The 22,520-nt window shown below is 42.7% G+C and overlaps 2 protein-coding genes across 4 annotated transcripts in view; one reads left to right on the top strand and one right to left on the bottom strand.

Moving 5' to 3' along the window:
• Positions 1 to 8,974, top strand: part of GLUD1 (glutamate dehydrogenase 1) — a 49,678-nt gene extending 40,704 nt beyond the window's left edge. Inside the window, exons 10-13 of the mRNA XM_066349763.1 lie at positions 1,657 to 1,780; positions 2,579 to 2,670; positions 6,413 to 6,475; positions 7,660 to 8,974. Coding sequence (XP_066205860.1) covers positions 1,657 to 1,780; positions 2,579 to 2,670; positions 6,413 to 6,475; positions 7,660 to 7,779 — 399 coding nt within the window. The 3' untranslated portion in view covers positions 7,780 to 8,974. The remainder of the gene's footprint in view (positions 1 to 1,656; positions 1,781 to 2,578; positions 2,671 to 6,412; positions 6,476 to 7,659) is intronic.
• A 5,792-nt stretch (positions 8,975 to 14,766) lies between these two features.
• Positions 14,767 to 20,612, bottom strand: FAM25A (family with sequence similarity 25 member A). Of its 3 annotated transcripts, none has more exons than XM_066349730.1 (4): positions 20,477 to 20,612; positions 19,222 to 19,284; positions 16,833 to 17,056; positions 14,767 to 15,604 (listed from the first exon to the last, which is right to left on the bottom strand). In XM_066349730.1, the coding sequence occupies exons 1-4, from the start codon at positions 20,547 to 20,549 to the stop codon at positions 15,488 to 15,490; spliced, it is 477 nt and encodes a 158-aa protein (XP_066205827.1). In that variant the 5' UTR covers positions 20,550 to 20,612; the 3' UTR covers positions 14,767 to 15,487. The 3 variants fall into 3 exon arrangements, with proteins under 3 accessions (XP_066205827.1, XP_066205829.1, XP_066205830.1); XM_066349732.1 differs by having other exon boundaries at positions 14,768 to 15,604; positions 16,823 to 17,056; XM_066349733.1 differs by lacking the exons at positions 14,767 to 15,604; positions 16,833 to 17,056 and adding an exon at positions 18,087 to 18,296.
• Between the last annotated feature and the right edge of the window lie 1,908 nt (positions 20,613 to 22,520).

The following is a 22,520-nucleotide window of genomic DNA, read 5'->3' as shown; positions in this document are numbered from 1 at the left end:
TGTCCCCCACAGTGTCACTCCATGTGCCTCCAAGATTACACTCTCCTCTCACAACTCCAGTCCTCTCAGCACTCCCCTTTCCCGGAGCCCTGGCTAAGTGGCTGTGAACGAGGTTTTCTGCACGGTCCCTTTAAGAAGGAGCCTGTTGTTTGAGAGTTCTGTCTCTTTTTTTTAAGATTTTATTTATTTACTTTAGAGAAGAGAAAGAGAGAGAGAGAGAGAAAGGGGGGAGGAGCAGGAAGCATCTACTCCCATATGTGCCTTGACCAGACAAGCCCAAGGCTTCGAACCAGCAGTCTCAGCATTCCAGGTCGACACTTTATCCACTGTGCCACCACAGGCCAGGCCGAGTTCTGTCTCTTTGTAGCAAACAGTAACTCGGCTCTTCTTTCAGCTAAATACTGTCTGTACGCCTCCTCTAGTCTCTGGGGCTCCAGGCTGGGACTCTAGTCCTGGGGCTCAGGACCCACAACTCTCTGGCAGTGCACCCTGCTGTGAGAGTCCCTGCGGGCCGCTCGCTCCTGGGAGCGGGGCAGCCCTTTCTGCATCTCCACCCTTCCTACCAGCTCAGTGTGGTTTCTTCGGTCATCCTTGGTGATAGATTCCTCTTAGTTAAGTCCAAAGTTGGTTTTTTAAGATGACTGTTCTTAAGTTAAGTTGTAATCCACTTTGGTTCTGGGAGGTGGGAGGCGGAATGTCCTCCTACTTCGTCGCCACCTTCTCTCTCACCATAATTGATTCTTAAGTATGTATATATTTAGCCCATTTAAGAACCTAATTATATAAATGTAAATTGTGGTGGAAATATATACTATTGTAACTTAAAATTGAAGATTTTTTTTATAATTCCTAACCTTATGCATTTCAAATATACCTGCTGCTTGACTCAGAAAGCTAGTATGAGGAACATGTGTTTGGTTCTTCAGTGGAATAAGCATGGGGTCTCTGCCAAAAGGGTACTGAAAATTAGAAGTTAGTGTGGACTTATGGTGCATTTTGAAGAATCCCTTTGCTGAAAGCACTTGAAAAATTAGTTTGATGGCCCTAGCCGGGTGGCTCAGTAGATGCGAGCATCATGCAGCTCGCACAGGTCGCAGGTTCAGTCCCCCCTCAGGGCACATGCAAGAGGCAATCAGTGAGTGTACAACTAAAGTGGAACAACATTATTTGATGCTTCTCTCTCTCTCTTTTTCTCTCCCTTCCTCCCCCTCTCTCCTCTCCTCTTTTTCCCCCTTCCTCTCTCAAATCAATGGAAAACATTTTTTTAAATTACAACTTCACAGAAATAGACAGCCCTAGGTGGTGGGAGAGGGAATGCTATTCTGGGCCACCTGTAGATGGTCCAGTGCATTATAGTGGGCAGCAGTTTTGTCTGAAAACTTTTGGTGGAGAAGAGGCTCTAACCAAAGCTGATTAAATGCTTGATTAATATACAAAAAAATATTTTTTTTCTAAATGGAAAAAACCTCAGATGAATTGGAAAGGGAGTTTGTTCAATTTAAGTGTGAAATTCCTAATAGTATTTAAGATACATTTGGAAAGTTTGAAGCTTAATCTCCTTTGATATTAAAATTGAGCTCTTACGTTTATTGTAAGCTTTTATTTAAAGCCATTTTCCCGTATCTGTGGTGTCTTCCTGTCTCACTTTGTGTATAGGATCTCTACTTGAACGCTGGAGGAGTGACAGTGTCTTACTTTGAGTGGCTGAAGAACCTCAACCATGTCAGCTATGGCCGTCTGACCTTCAAATATGAAAGGGATTCTAACTACCACTTGCTCAGTAAGTGCTGATGATCCTGTTCTCCAAAAAGTAATCTTTTGGACCAGCTTGAAGGCTGGGAAAAGCTTAAAATTAAGAAGACTAGTTTTCTTTTGGTGATCCTAAAGAATTTAAATTCATTTCAGTACAGAACATTATATTATTCTGTCTCAAGAGTCTTAGGTCAAAAATATATAGTTTTTCTACGGGTAATCAATATATTAACTCTCTCAAATATATGTCTATTCAAATGTTTGTTCTGTGTTATAATGTTCCAAGAACATGGTCTACAAGTTAGTAATAGAAAGAGTATCCTTTTACCTGGGGACTTGTGTTGATGCATGTTCCATTTGTGCCTCTGGCTGCTCTTAGTAAAAACCTCTTTAGTGTTGACAGTGTTTTAGTCTAATGAAGGGAATACTGCTTTTCTTTGGTGTAGGAACCAGAGTTAACAGTAGAATTTTCATCAAACTGAACTAAGAACAAAACCTCCAACTGAGCTCTTTTACTGGCTCATAATCTGGGTGAAGTGAGCCCTGTTTCCGTTCCTTTCCCTCCGTGCTTTCTTTTCTAAAGAGCCAAGAAAAAGCCCTGGTGATGGCTGCTATGGAAGCCGAGCAGTGACCTGAATTCACATTATAGAGGAATTTGGCAGAGTGCTGTATTCCTTTTCAATGGTTAACCCTTTCATGTCATCAGTGTTGAAGGTCTCTAATACTCGTAGTTTTGGGGTTGTGGATATATGTAGTTTGGGATAACTTTTGGGTCTACTTTATATTTTTATCTGCTAGCAATGTCTTATCGCTTGGCTTTTCATAGTGTCTGTCCAAGAGAGTTTGGAAAGAAAATTCGGAAAGCACGGTGGAACTATTCCTGTTGTGCCCACCGCGGAGTTCCAAGACAGGATATCGGTGAGTGTGCTTATGACAGTTTCATTTTACACACACTGCCTGCTCTCTTTAGACTCGGGTCAAGTGGGCGGAATGGACAGGACAGGCTGTAGTCAACATGATAGTCATTATATGACTTATAGGTGCTCTGTACCTTCCTCTTTCATTACACCCTAAAAATGGAGTAAGAATCCTAGTTCAAAATGGTTCTCTGCTTGTGGTACTTTTGCCATACAGATGACTCAACAAGTGATTCGAATGTCATTGTAAAGAATTATTGTGTATTTTAACTCTTTTAAAAAGCTTCTGAGAAATAAAAAGAAATGAAAATTAAACATTAGATAGAACTATATGAAAAACTGGAATTGCTATTTGGATACAAGTCGAGAATTGAAACAGATGGGAAAGGGTTTTTATGTTAATTAGCTATTGACAGGGTATATTACTAGTGCATGTACCTCACAAACAGAGCACCCTCACCAGTAAATGGCAGAAGGCATGGAAACAAAAAGGAGACAGGCCTAGAAAAAATGTTTACCCTGCTGTTTAAGAAATTCAAACTAAAATAAGGTTTCTTTAATGTAATAAACTAGCAGAAATAGTTTGTGGATCTCATACTCCCTGTGTCTGTGGTGACACAGTTGTACCTATATTCTGATAACAGTGCAGATCGGTATAGCTCTTTGGAAAAATTGAGTTTTGCTCTGACATAATCACATCTCCTATGGAAATTTATCCTAAGAAAGTACTTCTCAGAGAGAGGAGTGCCTCCATGCATGATGATGCTACTGGGACTGTTTACAGTCAGCTTTTACAATTAGGTTTGATTTAACTGTCACACACACACACACAGCAGGAAAATGGCTATTATATCCTCTTATGAAATATTCAGTCATGGAACATAATTTAAGATGATATCCATGATTTTCAACCTTTTTCACCTCATAGCACATATAAACTATGGAGTTACTAAAATTCTGCAGCACACCAAAAAATATATTTTTTGCCAATCTGACCACAAAATATAGGTATAATTTTGATTCATTCACACTGGACGGCTATTGTTGTGCTGGCTCTTGTCACTTTTTTATTTGACGATCTAAGAGGGAAAAGGTCAGTGCCCCTGACTAAATAAATAGGTATTGCATTTTTTAACATTTCTTTAAAAAATAAAAATAAAAATTCTTGTGGCGCACCAGTTGAAAATCACTGGACTACCTTGAAACATGGGGAGAAGGTCAGGGTTTTATTTATTTATTTTTAAGGGTTTTGTTTTAAAGAAGATGCTTTTGTCTTGCTGGGTACTGACTTCCCTTAAGTGAGTCTTCCTCTTCCCCTGAGCCAGAGCCATTTCTAGCAGTCCTGGTCCCTCTTTCGGAAATGCCCTGCCCCTGTCTTTGCTTAGGATGGCTGCATCTCTGCGGCCCTCCCTGAAGGTGCCCCTGTGTCATGCATGCTTCCAGGCCCTGGCAGGACCAATGCTGCTCCTTAGTGCGCTTCTTGCTCCTCCCAGTGGTCACCCCAAGTCCAACACATGCCACTCGCTCTGATGGAACCTTCAGAGGGAATTCAGAAGGAGGAAGCCAGTTAGGAAAACAGCTGTGGTGACTCCCTTTTTATCCTTTTATTGTAGCCGTTGTCCAATGTATTGGTCTCCTAATTTTCAAATGCTTTCAGTGCTTCTAATTTTAGAGTCTAGTGCTGTCTCTCATTTCTTACATATTGTAGGAGTCTTGTAGTAAAGTGTCTGTTGAAAAATCAGTTCTTTCCAGTTCTTCCCCAGCCATGTTCTAGCCCTTCCAGGACCTGTGTCATGAACCCTACCATCATTTTGCTGTTACTCATCACCGCTCTGTGTCTTCAGCTCTCTCCTCGTCTAACTTGAACTCCACGCTCCATGATCACAGTGACTGCCCAGTCGAGTTTTGCTTCACCCCCTTGCTAATACTGGTAAAGTCCAGGCCTCGGCCGCGTCGGCTCACAGCGCTGTACCTGGAAGCCTGCTGCCTTCAGACCCCACCTAACCTGAAGGGGCTCCTAGAGCTGCCCGGCAATGCTGCTTCCTCGTCCCATTTCTTGTCTCATTCTCCTTGACGAACATCACACTTTCTCCTCTCTCCTGCGTGCCAGCTCAAGATGTGGTATGTGTTCACAGAGAAGATTCAAGCAGCCAGAGACTTGCCTATGTACCCAGCTTGTGGTATCTGTACCCTGTCTTGTGTCACCACCTCTTGTTAGAGAGCAACTCTCTATCTAAGCCCAAGTCTTGTTCTAGGCATTGGATGGCCTGTTTTCAGTGTACCAAATGCTGTCTTAAAGGGTAGAGAAATCTTAACCCCACTTCTTCAGCCCGGTCTTGCCATTTTTATTTTTCTTATAGCAAATGTCCTTAACAGTTGTATATACTCTGTGTCCAGTTCTTCTATACTCGAATCTACTCTTATGCCCATCACTCCAAAGCTGTTCTCACCAAGATGACCAGTGACGCCAGCACCACCAAATCCAGTGGTCATGTCTCAGTCATCTTCCTTCCCCTGCCCACATTCTTCTGATTTTCTTTCTACGTCACTAGCATTCCTTCTCATTGCCTTTTGCTTGTCCTTGCCTGCTCTCCACTCATTTAATACTGGAAGGACTTGGTCCCTGAACCAGTTCCGTCTAAATTCAAAATTTTAGTGATCTCACTCAGCCTCATGGTTTCAAGTCGAAGTATATACTGTCTCTTTCCACTAGAATACAAACTCCATGAGAACAAAGAACTTTCTTTATCTTGTCTTCTGCTATGTCTTCAGTTCCTAGAAGAGTGCCTGGCACATAGTAGGTACTCAGTAAATGTTTTGGTGGATGAATGATTGAGTAAAAAAAACAGCAGTATTTCACCTGTAAAGCAAGATTTTTTAACTTGGTAAGACAAAATAAAGTTTAACCCAAATGTTTCTTAGTTAATACAAATGTTAGAAATATACCTTCCCAATTGAATAGTGTTAATTAGATGAAGTTCAGCATAGGTGTTATTGGTGACAATTTTAAAGTTTTTATCTGGCATATCAGGATATGTGTTTGATAGCTCTTTATGTCATATTAGGAATGGTGGTGATAGTTAATTGTCCTAAATTTCTAGAAAGCATTTCAAAACACAAATGAAATAGAGGAATCTGTTGAAACAAATTGTCTTACAGAGATAATTGGCATAAGAACAAGATGAGCTGGCTGGAGGTTGAAGGCCTTGGGCTATATACCCCAGCTGTGAACATAGCTGTTCATGAACTTGGCTAACTTCTCTGGTTGACAGTTTCCTCATCAGTAGAATTAGGGGGTTAATTAGAGCTGCTAACATTAGTCCAGCTTTAAAGTTGGTGACACTGCTGAATAGAGAGTCAGGATCCTTCCCAAAGTTACTGTTGGAGGTAAGCAGGTGCATTCGGTGCCCGACCATGTGCCTGCTGGGTGGGGGACTAGAGGCGAGTGCACTGGGACATTAAGTAACATGTTGTGGTGGTGCACCTGCACTTCAGTGGGTGCCCGTTGCTGGTCTCCCTACAGTCCTCATGTCTCCTGTTTCATACTTTTCTGTGTTCATCAGTTTTCCATGTTAAGATCTTATTTCATGAATATTTGTTGCCAAATATAATGAAAAGAAATTTATGGCTAAGATGCAAGTAGCTAATTAGGTATGGTAGTATTATACAGAAATTAGGCATATCTACAATTCTGTCTGGCTGTTTGTGTAGTTTTATTAAATGTATGTTCTTTTTCTTAACAGGGGGCTTCTGAGAAAGACATTGTACACTCTGGTTTAGCTTACACCATGGAGCGCTCAGCCAGGGTACGTGTGCACATGCTCTTGTGTTTCTGCAAGTGACACAAAGGGCAGCCGACTGTCATCTCAGCCACCAGCTTGTGTGTGCGTAAGCACAGATGGTGACTCCGCATGCAGCAATGGAAAACAGCAGTCTGTTTACATGTTCCTTGTTTGTGTAGCAAAACCTATGCTTTTTCCATCTTCAGTAATGAGCAGTGTTTTCAGGGTCTTCAGTGTGTGCCGGGCTTAGGGAAATAGAGAAGAATGCCAAGAGAGGAGGGAGTGAGGCTTGGCAGTTAGCTCAATAGCAAGTAGTCAGCCAGAGCGGACAGCAGCTCGGGGCACACTCCATTAGAGCTACAGGAGGTTGGACCTCACTACAGAATTTGATATAAATAAAAGGGTTTTGACACTTGATCCTTATTTCAAGGGCTTAAACATAGCTTAAGACCAGTTTTTCTAATTTTTTTCTTGAGTTCAGATTATATGCCCTTGGTTTTAAGTTGAAATAGCACAAACAGATATTAAGAAGGTAATATTGGCCCTGGCTAGGTGGGTCAGTGGATAAACATTGTCCTGGTGTGCCGCAGTTGCAGGTTTGATCCCCGATCAGGGTACATATCAGAAGCAACCAATAGTGCACAACTAAGTGGAACAATGAGTTGATGCTTCTCTCGCTCTGTCTCCCTTCCTTACTCTCTTTCTCTCAAATCAATGGGGAAAAAATTTTTAATAAGGAGAAGGTAGTAGTGTTTGCTGTTAATTTTTTGAGCTCTAATGAACATACCATAAATTTATCCTCCTACAGTATAAAATTTAGCAGCCTTGAGCATACTCACAGCAGTATAGCCGTCACTACCAACTCCAGAACATTTTTCTCGCCCCATTCTTATTTTAAATTATCAAAAAGTATATCAAATGAATTCACTCCCAATAACAGGGTGTCTAAAGGACAAAGACAGCACACACCTAAAATTCTAAAGAGCAACTTCTTACTGCTGCCTAGATAGCAGTTTGTTTAATTCCAGAGAATTAGTCCTTCCTGAGTAGAGATTATTCCATTGCCTAAGTAGTTTCTCTCTGGTGGCCCACGTCCTGCACAGAAATGGTGACAGGTAACCTGTACCAGACCCATGTGTGCCTTGTGTGTTCATGGCCTGGTTGCTTGATTTGGGGTGGCCTTCACTGTTTTTTCTGCTTTGTTTCAGCAAATCATGCGCACAGCCATGAAATATAACCTGGGTTTGGACCTGAGGACAGCTGCCTACGTCAATGCCATTGAGAAAGTCTTTAAAGTGTACAATGAAGCCGGCGTGACCTTCACATAGATGGACTGTAGCTGACTGCTTCACCACCCCCTTCACCTCTTTATCTATAGGCCTATCACAAGTTTACATGTAACCACAGAGATCTCTTTCTGTCATTACTCATTTAGATAATGGACACCATTCTCAAAAAGTAGATCCAAATCAGCCCTTTAAAAAAGAAATTAAGGTTAGGGAATCATGTACAAAGCTGAAAGGAATACCAGAGAGACATTTGGGTATTTTGCCTTTAAATAAAAACTCCCTTCTGTCTGGCTGCACTGCCTTGCTCCCTGGTGGCTTCCCAACAGTCAGAGCCGTGGCCAGTAAAGCACTTATCGTCCAAGAGCAAGCAGTTGCTTGTTCTTCAGCTCTGGACAGTGCTGTAACTTTGACACGTTTAAGAAGCAGGTATGTGACATTTTCAGAAGGTAGCATGGTCCTTAAATGAGTTATTGGTATTTTATATCAAAGAACTCAATTTTACAGATTGCAAACAAATAAAAGCTGTTTCTCTTTATGCATTTTATTCTTTTAGAATAAAATAACTACATGCTGCTGTAATAAAATTGCCTTTAATCACTTAATAAGCCTAACTCTGACTCAAGCAGTGAATGCCTATAAACATAATGAAAAAAGCTCGTATTTTTATAACATAAAACAGTATCATTTATAGCTTATCAATAATACATTGTCCAGCAAAACAAAAAGCCCAGTGGAGAATTAAGTTGTCTTCATATAGATCATTGACTAGCAGATGACGGAGGCTATTTTTGTTAAGACCAACCACAGTTATGTAGTCCAAAGGATACAGTCACCTCCTCATCATGTTAATTAACTGTTTTGAAAATCCAATAGATTTTCCCAGTAGAAAAAAAACAAAAACCCCACTTGGGCTCCCTCTTTGGAGCCTGGCTGGCGGCTCAGCATTGCCAGAAGTGGGCCAGCTCCCCCGGACTCGGTGTTCGCGCTCAGAGCCATGTGCTCCACGCTCGGCTTCACGAACAGTGGTCTGCAAACAGCCTGGGCTCGAGCGCTGTGTTTGGCAGGGCCTCTGGGAGAGCAGTATCCCAATGAAGTGCTAGATATTATTTATGCAAGAATGAGCTTTTTTTCTTTTTTTTAACAATAATATACTTTCAGAAATTTTTAACTATTTTGTAACTGCATGACTTAACCTGGTGATAATAGCAGTTATTAAAAGTCTACCTTTTCCAAAGCTTATGTTTCTTTTCTGTTTATATATTGAATAGTGTCTCCTTTAGTAGATGGTAAAAATACAATTGGGTTTCTGCAACTTCTTTAACAACCACCTGTATAACATTACTTTCCACTATCTTGTGAGCAGCCTAATTTTATTCTTGAATTCTTTTATGTTTCAATCTGTTGAACAGTATAAATGGCTATTGGGGAAGAGTTTCTATGCTTAAAGCTGATAATAAGTAATTTTTTTACCGCCTATTTCTAATGAAGGAAAGTTTCATTGATTGGGGTTTTGTTTTTAATCATTTAGCCACAGAATATATCAATTTAAGACAGAGTACTATCATCAGCACAGATGGGTTCTAGACCTGATTGCACCAATTATTTGGCTGCCAAATCTGGAACATAACTTTCGGTTGGGCTCTGTTTTGCCCTGACTAGGGGGTAGGTAAGTGAGCTCGTGGAGAGGGAGCCCTTCCCACTGCTGGCGTCTGGCTGCACTGTGAGGGGACAGGTGACGAGAAAACAGGTTTCAGGAGAGAGCCATACTGGCTGGGCAGGTTGTCCAGGTCTTGTGATAAGCAGGATGGTAGCTCTAGTATTGACCTTTGGCTAACACACTGGGAGTAGTTCTGATTTTTTTTAAAGATTTGATAAACAATGTTTCATTGATAATAATGTTGGGAAAGTGGTTATGCCCCTGCTAGCTATAGAAAGACAGGGTAGCACTAGTATCAAACTTGTTTCCTGAAGCTTTGAGTTAGAAAACTGTTCAGTTACTTAACTGTTGACTCATGAACCCTATACTAGAATGTGTTTTACCCTGATAAATAAAGCTTAGGGAAATAAGAAATAAAAGTTTGCCTTTTTTTTTTTGAAGCAGTGCTTCTGGCAACTCAATTAGTAGGGTTGGTGGTTTACTTTAAAAAAAAAAAAAGCCTAGCACCTTAACTGACAAGCTTTACCTTCCCTGAAGTCGCTGGCAGGCTTTGTTAGCCCTGCTGCGCACTCAGGCAGCCAAAGCTGGTGCAGATGGTAAGCAGCGTCTGTGAACCTTGCACAGGAAACCTCTGCAGAGGAATTTTGTTTGCTTTTTAATTTTTTTTTTTAATATAAATTTCTAAAGTTGGAAACAGGGAGGCAGTCAGACAGACTCCCGCATGCGCCCGACCGGGATCCATGCAGCATGCCCACCAGGGAGCGATGCTCTGTTGCAACCAGAGCCATTCTGGCGCCTGAGGCAGAGGCCATGGAGCCATCCTCTGCGCCCGGGCCAACTTTGCTCTAATGGAGCCTCGGCTGCGGGAGGGGAAGAGAGACAGAGAGGAAGGAGAGGGGGAGGGGTGGAGAAGCAGATGGGCGCTTCTCCTGTGTGCCCTGGCCAGGAATTGAACCCGGGACTCCTGCACACCAGGCCAACGCTTCACCACTGAGCCAACTGGCCAGGGCCTGCTTTTTAATTTTTTTCAAATATATTGGCTTCTTTGTGTTTGTTTTCCTATCAAAGTTTACACATAAACAGTTTCTTAACCTCATTCTATTCTTATATTCTTAACCCTAAAGTCTGCTCAGCACTGTTGACATTTTGGACTAGATAACCCTATTTTTGGGACTGTCCTGTGTATTGTAGGATGTTTAGCACCCCTTAGTTGTGATCATCAAAAATATATTCAGCCTGACCTGTGGTGGCGCAGTGGATAAAGCATCGACCTGGAAATGCTGAGGTCGCCGGTTCGAAACCCTGGGCTTGCCTGGTCAAGGCACATATGGGAGTTGATGCTTCTAGCTCCTCCCCCTTCTCTCTCTCTCTCTCTCTTTTTCCTCTCTCTCCCTCGACCTGGAAATGCTGAGGTCGCCGATTTGAAACCCTGGGCTTGCCTGGTCAAGGCACATATGGGAGTTGATGCTTCTAGCTCCTCTCCCCTTCTATCTCTCTTTCCTTTCTCTCCCTCTCTGTCTCTCTCTCTCCCTCTCTCTCTCCTCTCTAAAAATGAATAAATAAAAAATAAAATTAAAAAAATGTATTTGGTTAAGTATGGCATAGGGATTACAGTCAATAGTACTGTAATAACTATAAGTGTTCCAGATGAGTAGCTGAGTACAGGAAATGCCAGGGGATCACTTTGTAAATTATAGAATTATCTAACCACAGGGTTGTCTACCTGAAACAAATATAAGATAATATTGAATGTCAATTGTAATTGAGAAAAAAATAATTTTTTATTTTTTACAGAAACAGTGAGTCAGAGAGAGGGATAGACAGGGACAGACAGACAGGAACGGAGAGAGATGAGAAGCATCAATCATTAGTTTTTTGTTGCGTGTTGTAACACTTTAGTTGTTCATCGATTGCTTTCTCATATGTGCCCTGACCGCGGGCCTTCAGCAGACCAAGTAACCCCTTGCTGGAGCCAGCAACTTTGGGTTCAAGCTGGTGAGCTTTTGCTCAAACCAGATGAGCCTGCGCTCAAGCCGGCGACCTCGGGGTCTCGAACCTGGGTCCTCTGCATCCCAGTCCGACGCTCCATCCACTGCGCCACCGCCTGGTCAGGCGAGAAAAAATAATTTTAAAAAGTATTTTAATGTTCAGATAGCCAAATATCCCCGGAGGGGCTTAATCACTCCCTATTAAAAATTACTGGTATAGAGCCAATTGGTTCTTACTGTGAACAATAGCTGTCCCCTCTAATTCATATGCCCACCTCACAATTTTCTACTCCCCAGAGGCAACCACTTCCAACAATTTTAAATGTTTTTATTCTAGTCAAACTCTTTGCCCATTTTTAATTCAGTTATTACTTGAGTTCTGAGGCTTAGTCTGGATCTATGACTCATCAGATGATTTGCAAATATATTTTCTCGATCTGTTGGTTTGTCTTGTTGCTTGTCTTGATGATGTCCTTTGACACAAAGTCATTTTGATAGAGTCCAATTTGTCTTTGGTTACTATGATTTGGGTGTCATCTAAGAATTTTTAGCCAATCCAAAGTCACACAGTTCTGATTAATTCTAACAAATATTTAAGGAATTAACACCAACCTTATTCAAACTCTTTCAAAGAGAAGATGAAGGGACACTTCATAACACTACCTATGAGGCCAGTATTACCCTGATACCACGGCCAGACAAAGGCATCACAAGAAAAGGAAACTATATTCCTTATGAATATAGACATAAACCCACTGCCAGAATCCAACAGCATGTAAGTATAATACATCATGACCAGGTCGGATTTATCCCAGCAACGCAAGGGTGCTTCAACATAAAACAATCAATGTAACATACCCCATTAATAGAATGAAGGGGGGAAACAATCACATAATCACCATAGATGTGCAAAAAAGTATTTGACAAAATTCAAGATCCTTTCACAATAAAACCTCAGGAATAGAAGGTACTTCCTAAACATAATAATTGGCATTCACAAAACTACAGCTAACAGACACGCACACAATCCCAATGTCATTTTTTAAAGGAAGGAAACAAAAAATCACCAGGTTTATATGGAACCATAAAAATCCCAGAATAGCCAAAACAATCCTGAGAAAAAATAATGAAGCTGGAGGTATTATGCTAGAGCCACAATAATCAAAACAGCATGGTATTGGCAAAAACCCCAAAAAACAAAACCCAGACATAAACTAATGGAACAGAATTGAGTGCCCAGAAATAAAACTACATAGAGATAAACAAATTATCTTCGACAAAGGAGCCAGAAAACACAATGGAGAAGAGAAAGCCTCTTCAGTAAATGGTGCTGGGAATTGGAAAGCCACATATAAAAGAATGAAACTTGACTACACCTTGTCCCCCTGCACAAAAATTAATTCAAAATGGAACAAAGGCCCAAAGTAAGATTTGAAACAAGTTACATAGAAGAAAACATAGGTACTACAGTTATGGACTGTGGCCATAGAAAACAATTTATAAATTTGATCCCCAAAGCAAGGGAAGCAAAGGCAAACATAAATGAATGGGACTATATCAGACTAAAAAGCTTTTGCACAGCAAAAAAAAAAAAAAGAAAGAAAGAAAAGAAACCAACAAAACAAAAAGGCAGCCAACAAATGGGAGATGATATTTACAAACAACAGCTCTGATAAAGGCCTAATATCCAAAATATATAAAGAATTCATAAAACTCAGCAACAAACAAGCAAATGATACAATTAAAAAATGGGGAGAGGACCTGAACAGAAACTTCTCCCAAGAATACATAAGAATGGCCAATAGATATATGAAAAGATGTTCATCTTCATTAGCTATTAGAGAAATACAAATCAAAACTACAATGAGATACCACCTCACACCTGTTAGATTAGCTATTATCAACAAGACAGGTAATAGCAAATGTTGGAGAGGCTGTGGAGAAAAAGGAACCCTCATTCACTGTTGGTGGGATTGTAAACTGATACAGCCGTTATGGAAGAAAGTATGGTGGAGACACATGCACCTCCATTTCATCACAGCATTATTCACAGTGGCCAAGACATGGAAACAACCAAACTTTCCTTCAATAGAGGACTGAATAAAGAAGATGTGCACATATACAATGGGATACTACTCAGCCATAACAAATGATGACATATTATTGCCATTTATGACAACATGGATAAACCTTAAGAACATTATACTGAGTGAAATAAGTAAATTAGAAAAAGCTAAGAACTGTATGATTTCACACATAGGTGGAATATTAAACTGAGACCCATGGACATAGATAAAAGTGAAGTGGTTTCTAAGGGGAGGGGTTGTAAAGAACGGGATTAGGAGGAAGGGGTGGGGGGAGGGGAATAAAGGGACAAATACACGGTGACGGTAAATGATTTGACTGTGAGTGATGGGCACACAACATAATCATCAGTTCAAATGCTATAGAAATGTTTACATAAAACCTATATACTCATTGTACCTATGTCAGCCCATTAAATTAAATTTTCATTTTTTAATAATTTTTTAAAGTTTTTTTTAAAGAATTTATTTATTGATTTGAGAGAGTGAGAGAGAGATATGGGCGGCGGGGGTGGGGGCAGGAAGCATCACCTCGCAGCAGTTACTTCTCAAGAATGTGCTTTGACCAGGTTTTGAACTGGCGACCTCAGCATTTCAGGTCGATGCCTTATCTACTATGCCACCACAGATCAGGCAAATTTAATTTTCTAAATAAAATTAAACAAAAATATACAATAGCCGTTTTTGGAAAAATAGAATAGCTGATCCTAAAATTAATATGAAACTGCCAATAGGCCCAAATAACCAAAATATTGAAAAGAAAAACTTGGGTCTGTCCAGCAGTGGCACAGTCAATAAAGCGTTGACCTGGAACGCTGAGGTTGCTGTTTGGAAGCCCTGAAGTCTCTGGCTCTGAGCACAGGCTTATCAGCATTGGTCACTGGCTTGAGCTGGGCAGGGTGTGGGGCAAGGGAGGGGTTGAATAATCTTATCTGATTTTTCTTGAAGTTCACTGATTCTTTCATATGCCTGCTTAAATCCAATGTTGAACTCCTCTAATGAATTTTTTAATTTCAGTTGTATTTGTAATTCTAAAATATCTATTCTGTTCTTGGTTATAATTTCTTTTTATTTGTATTTTCTATTTGTTATTGATTTTATATTACCTTTAACTCTTTTTTTTTTTAACCTTTAATTCTTTTAATGTGCTTTCCTTTAACTCTTTAAACATGTTTAAAACACAAGGTGGGGAAAAGTAGATTTACAGTTGTATATGAAACACAGAGTTTATTCTTGTATTATTTATTAATTATTGCATTATTTTCCAAACAATTATAAACCCTACTCTGTAGTTAATTTAAAGTTTTTATCTAGTTAGTCCAATTTCTGGGCTTTTGCAGGCACAATTCCACCTTCCCCCTTTAAATGTGTCATAATTTCTTTCCTTGCATATCTTGTGACTTGTTTTGCTGAAAACAGGGCATGTTAAATAACATAATGCAGCAACTCTGGAAATCGGACTCCACATCCTTCCCCCAGATTTGCTGTTGCTGTTTGTTTAGTGACCTTTTTAAACTAATTCTAAAGTCTGTCTTTTTGTTGTCATATGTGGCCACTAAAGTTCTACTCAATTTGCTTAGTCAGCTAATGACTAGACAGAGATTTCTTTGAGAACTTAGAACTAGTAAGTCTCCCATCTTTGCCAAGGGACTCTACACATGTTGGGCCTCACTTTCAATACTCAGTTAATATTTCTTCCTGTGTTTTCACTTCCTGCTTGTACAAAGCCCCAAGGTGAGTCAGAGGTCAGCGCTTGGAGCCTTCTCAGGTCTTTACTGAGCACGTGTACAGTCCTACACACACATGTGCACAGTTTTCTCGATTTCCAGGAATACATTGGAATTTTCAGAGACTCTGAACATTTTATTCCCAGTTTTTCCTTTTAAACTTTTTGATTAGCCTACTGTTTACCCAAACTGCTGTTCACCACTTCATGTGGCCACCAACTTAAAAAATTGCCTCTATATGTTTCATGACCGACAGCCCAGAAAAAAATGGCTTTCTGCAATGGTGAGCTCCTAGTCAGGACAGCCTTGCAGTGGGGTCTTCCTAGGAGTCAGGTCAAATAATGACCATTCTCTAAGAATGAGGCTTTGAAGGAACTCCGTAGATCCACGCTTGAGGCTACAGGGGAGCTGGAGAAGGGGCAGATGAGAATAGAATACAAGTTAAAAACATCACACACCTTGCTATTCTTATCAAGATTGTGTTTGTTTGTTTTTAATTTGTTTTACATGAATGCTCCATTGATTGCCATCAAACTGGTTTATTTCCAGAGTTATGATAAAATTCATTCTGACTATATTTTTACCTGTTTTCTCATTACTTTTATGGAGGAGAGAATTTTGGGGGGCCCTCCCTCCCCCATTTTCTCTGACATCACTTTTTATTCCTTTTTATATCACGTTGAGAGTTAGTCTGAGTTTGATGCCATGCCCCGCATTGCACAACACACACAGTTAAAAGAAAATGAGACGTCAGTCCAGAACAGCACATTGCAAAGGGAGGTTAAGGGAACGTGGGCAGTGCTCCTCCATCACTGTGGGCAGGAACCAGTTTGGGGTTTCTTTTTGTATGTGGTCCTACTTCATGTGACTAATTCATGTACAACTTGCCAAGCAAGTTCAGTGACCTGAGCTGGTCTATACCCTGTTCAACAAGAATTGATCAACTGATCTCACCCCTGCAGGTCCAAGCAATGTCTAGGTACTAAATGCTCTCAGTTTCTTTACTTAACTAATTGCCAGTGGTAACAAAGTTTGCAAACCAGCAAACTTTGAGTAGCCCTTAAGTAGGTAACAACCTTGAACCAAATAGTAGGTGCCTTTATGACCAGATTTAAAAATATATCTGTATTGGTTTTCTCTTAAGTTCAAGCATCATGGAAATACGTAATGTCGAATATGAAGATTTCTCATATTCTCACAGACACACAGAGATAAGCACTATTAATATGTCTGCTATGTATATGTACTAGTTTTTTCTACTTTTATACAATTATGTGTCTGCTTTGTAAAAAAGAACTTATTCTACATACATATTTTACATCTCATTATTTAACATGTTCCCATCTGAGATAGGTGCATTTTCTCATTCTTCCTGACAGCCATAGGGTACTCCATTTCATACATATGCAGTCCCTGTTGGTAGATTCCCTAGACACACTAAGGCATTATAACACACACATTAGAAGTATGTGTGTCATCTCTATATTGTATCTCAAACTTAATAAGCAGAGCAAAACTTGCCATCCAAGCGATTTATGATTAACACTTTGGGTCTTTCCAATCCCTTGCTGTTACAGACAAGCCACGATGATTCTGTGTGTTTGCCCTGTGGGCGTCTGCATGTACCTGTGCACACCTGAAGAATAAAGTCTGGTAAGGGACTGCCATTCAAAGAGGGCGTTCCAGTTTTCACTACCATTGACAATGCTCTCATCCTTTTGAGAGTAGGTTTGGATGGAACAAATTCAAAAGTCAGCAGAAAGCCAACCAAGATACAAGGTGCAGATTTAGCTGGACAGTGGTAGATGTTCCAAGTCAGGACTTTCGATTCCTGGGCTTCAGAAACTTGTGAAGCCTGTTCTAAAAGAAAGTCAGCAATGTAGTGAGCAACTAACTTGTTACTTAAACACCTTTCCTTTTCATTTCTGCTAAGAACAAATTCACTTTCAGTAAGGCAGATAAGTAACACCATATCTTTCCAAACCATTTCCTTTTTAAAAATCCAAATATTCAGCTAGACGCTGCTTAAACATCTGTTTGACCTTCATGGTGCTGCCTGTCCATGGCAGGGGGAGAGAAGGCCGGGCTCTCTTGCCCGCTACCACAGTTAGGCCTAACACAGGAGCTGGAGGGAGAGCCACAGTGGCTTCACTAGCACCTAAGCCAGAGACTCATTTCCTCCTTGACCTGATTTTGTGATTGACCAGCAGAAAAGCTTCTGTCTCAGAACGTGAAGGCTCTCAAGCTCTCTGACCGTGTCCAGCTAACCTCTCAGTCAGGCTGATCTGCTATCTTCCTGAATCCTGTAAGAACATTTCCAGGAAAACCCAAAGACTATGTAAGCTGAATTGTAGTCCTCCCACGGGGTTTCCTGAAGCACAGAGGTATCTGAAAGCTACACATATTATTATTTCCCAGACTAAGAAATGTAGCACAGACCCTAACAATTCTTAAAGAGGTCCTTGCCGAGATGAGACATCTTAATGTGAAAGCAGCAGAGGCAGATTAAGGTCGGTTGAGGCCCCGGGCGCAGAAGAAAATATTAGGCCCCTTAAAAAAAGGAAGAAAATAAAAATACCTGTTAACCATATTTTTTAATAAATAAAAAATATTTAATACTATTAATGTTAAAACTGCACAGATGAAATCAAACTTGGTGTCATTAGAAAAAAAGTGTAAAGTTGGGGTTTTGTGGGGCCCTTCAGAAGTTGAGGCCCAGGGTGCGCCCAGGGTGCGCCCAGTGCGCTTGCTGTTAAATCCGCCTCTGGAAAGCAGCACATCTGCTCAATCAGGGGACTAGCTGACCCACAGCAGGTGTCAGTGTGTGACAACAGGTGACAGGATATAGACAGCACTTCCATCCAAACAGGAATAAATCCAGAATTCAGTGTACATATGTCACAGCTTTTTATTGAGATAATTTATTTATTATTTATTCAGGAAGAGTCTGCTGATGGCAGACGTGCTCACTGTCCCAGTTTACCCAGGCCTTCTGCTGCATGGGTGACAGCATTTGTGACCGTGCTGGTCACCGTCTCAGTAACTTCTTTTACCACTTTGTCCCCTTTCTCCTGGGCCTTCTTGAAGGCATCAGCAATGGCTGTCAGCAAGAAAGAGCAGTAATGTCTGGTGAGCAAAATTAGCATTTCAAGCCCTGTGCTGAGCTGCTGTCCCCTGGAGTGGCCTGGGGATGTGACAGTCTTCCCGATCACGCCCTGGGGAGCCGCAGTGGAACGAGGGCAGCAGAGCTCCAGGAGGAATGTGTTCAAACTTCATTTCCCCAAATGACTTGCATTTATTTCTCCAATCATGAGTGACACTGGGCATCTGCTCATGGGTGTATTGCCTACTCATATTGCATTTTTCTGTTTATATCTTTTGATCATTTTTATATTGGGTGATCATTTCTACTACAGATACTGTTCCTCAGTTTGTGGTTTTTCTTTTGGCTTAGCTTATAATTTCTTTACTATGGAAAATTTAAAGTATTATATTGTCAAATTTGTGTAAAATTTCCTTTGTGGTTGTTGGGTTTTCTGTCATGGTTTAAACATAAAGACCCTCCCCTCTCTGAGATTATACTAGACTCTCCTGTGCTCTCTTCTAACAATTTAATAATTTCATGTATTTATATTAAGTTCTTGATTCACCTGAACTCCATTTTGTTGTAAGGAATGGGGTATACATATCCATTTTATACAGCTATACTTAGCAAACAGACATATATAACACATAGTATGTGTAATTATGTATTTATATAAATATATAATTTTATGTCTTCAATGTTTTGTCACAGCGTGCCACTACATAGTCTTCTGTAACATAGCCGCCTAACACTCCACAGAGAGGGCTGCCTAGCTGGATCCTGCTTTCAGAAAGTGTGGTCTATGGCCTCATTGAATAGGCAATCACATACCATTTGAAAGCAGGCACCATTTGGGTCAGGGTTAGCCCTGGTCAGTCAAAGGACAGGCTGCTCCAGCTCCCAGCTCCCCTCCTTTCCCCTGTGCTTGTCCTCAGCATACCTTTCTCTCCAGCCTCCTTGGCGTGTTCGACCACCTCCTTCACCACACCCTCCACGGCATGAACTGAAAAGATGAGACAAGCCCAGAGTGAGTGTGCAGTACAAAGTGGCTCCTCAGGGCATTGCTCAGACAGCTCTGGGTGTCCTGGATGCAACTCTGGGTTGCTGTCCCAGCCTGGACATGCTGCAGCTGGTTCAAGAGAAGGACTCCCAGCTTGCATTTCAGGGTCAAAATCTGAGTGAGGCAGACAAGGCACAGGGCACTCCATGCCAGAATGCCAGTGAGCAGCCCTCCTGCCAGCTAGGAGCCTGATGCCAAGGCCAAGCCTGTCTTCCAGGTCACCACACCTGTCAGGTGCGTAGCTGTCATGCCTCAAGCCAGATGGAGGCTACAGCTGGATGTCAGATCCAGAAGTCTCCACCAGCAAAACCAGTTCCCCAAAGCCATTCCACCAGTGTGGGTGGAGAGGGGACTCTCTGCCTACCTTGGAGTGTTTTCAAGTTTTAGTGGTAGCCTACTAGAACTGGAAGATCTGGAGTCGGAAGAACTGGTTTTGATTCTAAATCCCCATCGCTGCTGGGTTGCCTCCTCTGTGAACGGGAATAATGCAGAGTGCAGAGCGCCAGTAAGGAGGCATCAGGGCGGTCACCACCAGCCACAGAGTCAGCCAAGGACATACAGACGCATTTGCGGCCATTTAGAAGAACAAAAACTGAAGTATCAGACAGGTGGGACCAGGACTAGCCTCCCCGAATGCACACAAAATGGGCTTCTAGGAAAGTTGAAGACATTGAGAATGTCCTTCATACAAACCCCAGGGGCTCATTTGGAACAGAATCAGAGAAATCTTTGGAGCTTTAAAGTTATGGTAAAAATAAAAATCCATCTTCCTTTCTCTGTATAGGGTATTCAAAATGGACTGTTGGATATAGAAGGGCTCCCAGGTCTCCAGAGGGAAGGATTCAAGCCCCCAGCCTCACCCAGTGCCCCACCCCAGGGCTTTCCTCTGATAGGCCTCCCTCCTGCCCTCAGCCACATGGAACGAGGGCTGCTTGGGGCAGCCGACCCCTCCTGGCTCTACCCCAAGCTGCCCTCAGCTTCTGTCCCGTGCCCTCATCCTAGCCTGGGACTGAATGCCCAGAGCTGCTCATGGGGCCAAGGCCTGCCCCCAAACCTGTGGGGACTGGCCCCATCAGTCCCAACCCCCCCAGCCAGTGGAGAATGGACCATGTGGACAGGAGACTCTGGTCCTTACCAGCTTCCTCAGTGGCCTTCTCAGTGCGGTGGGCCAGGCCCTCAGCAGCCAGTTTCCCCAGGCCTCCCAGCATCGTGCAGTGACAGGTGACAGCTCAGCAGGATGCTGGGCCTGGAGCAGAGGGCTTTTATAGATGTCTCTGAGGGCTGGCTGGGCTCTGGGGCACCAGCCTTCACCCTGGCAGTAGGAGGTCAGACGGTGAGTCAGCAGAGGCGTTGGCAGGAGGAAAAGCCCAGGTGGGGCCACCCTAGCACTCTAGCTGTGGCATTGCCCCTCTGGGACCCTATAATCTGGGACCTTCTGAGGGGCAGGGACAGGGAATAAAACCAAAGTCAGATAAAAGGATCAGTTCTGGGGCAGTTCAAGGCAGGAGGCCAGAGTGTCCTGTGGAATAAGAAATACCTGGGGACAGCAGCCCTGCCAGGCCCTTGAGTGTCACATTCTGCACAGCCTGGGCACAGGGGTATAGCCAGACAAGGCCTAGGACTCCCACCTGCTGTCCCTAGTTCCCATGGTAGCCTAGTCATGGATTTGGGGATTCTGTGGGCCTGTGGACCTGCGTGATCCCTCAGGCCAAGAAGAAAACAGAGGAGTGGAGGTCACTGTATTCCCCATTCTCAAAAACTTCAGCTCTTCAGAGTGGCTTGGCAGCCCCCACTGAACCTGTAGGAAGCTCAAGGGGGTGCCTTGCCAAGGGCAGAAGAGGGCACAACCTAGTCATTCCTGGCTTGCAGTCAGCTGGTTCTTAACTGACGATAGAACCTGAGTGGCCCAGCATTGAGAAAGCTAGCACATGGCTGAACCCAGCACTCCCTGCGCCTTGGGGCCTGGTCTTTTGGGAAGGCCCTGTGAAATCAGCAGTGCCCTCCTAGGAGGTCCCAGAAAAGTAAATGGAGGATTCCACCACCACTTGAGGAGGTGCTGCTGGCTCAGCAAGAATTCCCAGAAAGCCGCTCTACCGGCCCCTGACGAATCACATGCTTAGAGGGCCAGGCTGCCTCCCTGGTTACTCAGGATGAAGAGAGATGCCTCAGGCCTGTGCCATGTGCTACTTCTCTTAGTCAACAGCCCAACCTCAGTCTCAGCTTCCTCATCTCTAAAATGGGGACAGGCAATCCTTCCTGGCCATGTCACTGCTGGTCTTGGGGGTCATGCCCACGAGCTCTGGGAAACTTCTGCTCCTTCATCACTGTGCCAGGGAGGGTCCGCTTGCAGTGACCCCTGCCCAGCCAGTGAGTTGGCCAAAGACTGGTGGGGTTATGAGGTTGTCTTGAAGCCAGAAGGCTGAAGCATATGACCCCTCTGGGCAAGTGTCATGGAGAGAAGGTTCCCCAAGTCCCTGTTCATGAAGCCCAGGCCTGGGGCAGGATTTGGGGTTGCCTCCCTTTGCCAGCTCCCTCAACCCTAGAGCCACCCAGAGGGGTGTGCCAGGGCCTAGTTAGTGTTTCCCTGACTGCAGGCCCTCCTACACTCCTGAGTGGGTACCAGGAAGACCCTGGGGTGTGGCCAGCCCCATAAGGTAGGCAGTGGTGCTGTGGGCAGCAGTAGCTCTGGGCCACAGGCCACAGCACCACAGGTGCCCTCTCCATTTGGCAGAAATGGTTGGGTCTTAAACAATTTAGAGAGATCTTCTTAAGAAAAAGAGCATCATAATACTACCCTTGAAAGTTTTACAAATATACAGGCTGGGGAAAATTAGGATTATAGTTGTTCAAATGGAAAATAATACACTAATTAAAAAATAATAATGCAAGAATAAACTCGCTTTGCATACTCACAACTGTAAACTTGCCCGTGGCAGAGGCCTGGCCCATGCTGGGCCCAGTGCAGAAGCCTCTGAACACAGGCACCATGTCAGTCTGTCCTGAGTCAGAGGGTCAAGCCCAGACCTTGGGCAGGGAGAGCCTGGCCCTGACAGGAACCAACTAATACAAGTAGAATTTGCTCAACAACACGGTTGGACACAAGACCAACAGCCTGTATCATCAATTCAAGGAGAGCCAATTTTTCAAATAGCAATTTGCCAACTTTGCAATTACCCATT

This window comes from Saccopteryx leptura, chromosome 9 (genome assembly GCF_036850995.1).
Source record: "Saccopteryx leptura isolate mSacLep1 chromosome 9, mSacLep1_pri_phased_curated, whole genome shotgun sequence".
Taxonomy (NCBI): domain Eukaryota; kingdom Metazoa; phylum Chordata; class Mammalia; order Chiroptera; family Emballonuridae; genus Saccopteryx; species Saccopteryx leptura.
The sequence above is the reverse complement of the archived record's forward strand: the minus strand, read 5'-3'. Positions and strand labels throughout refer to the sequence as shown.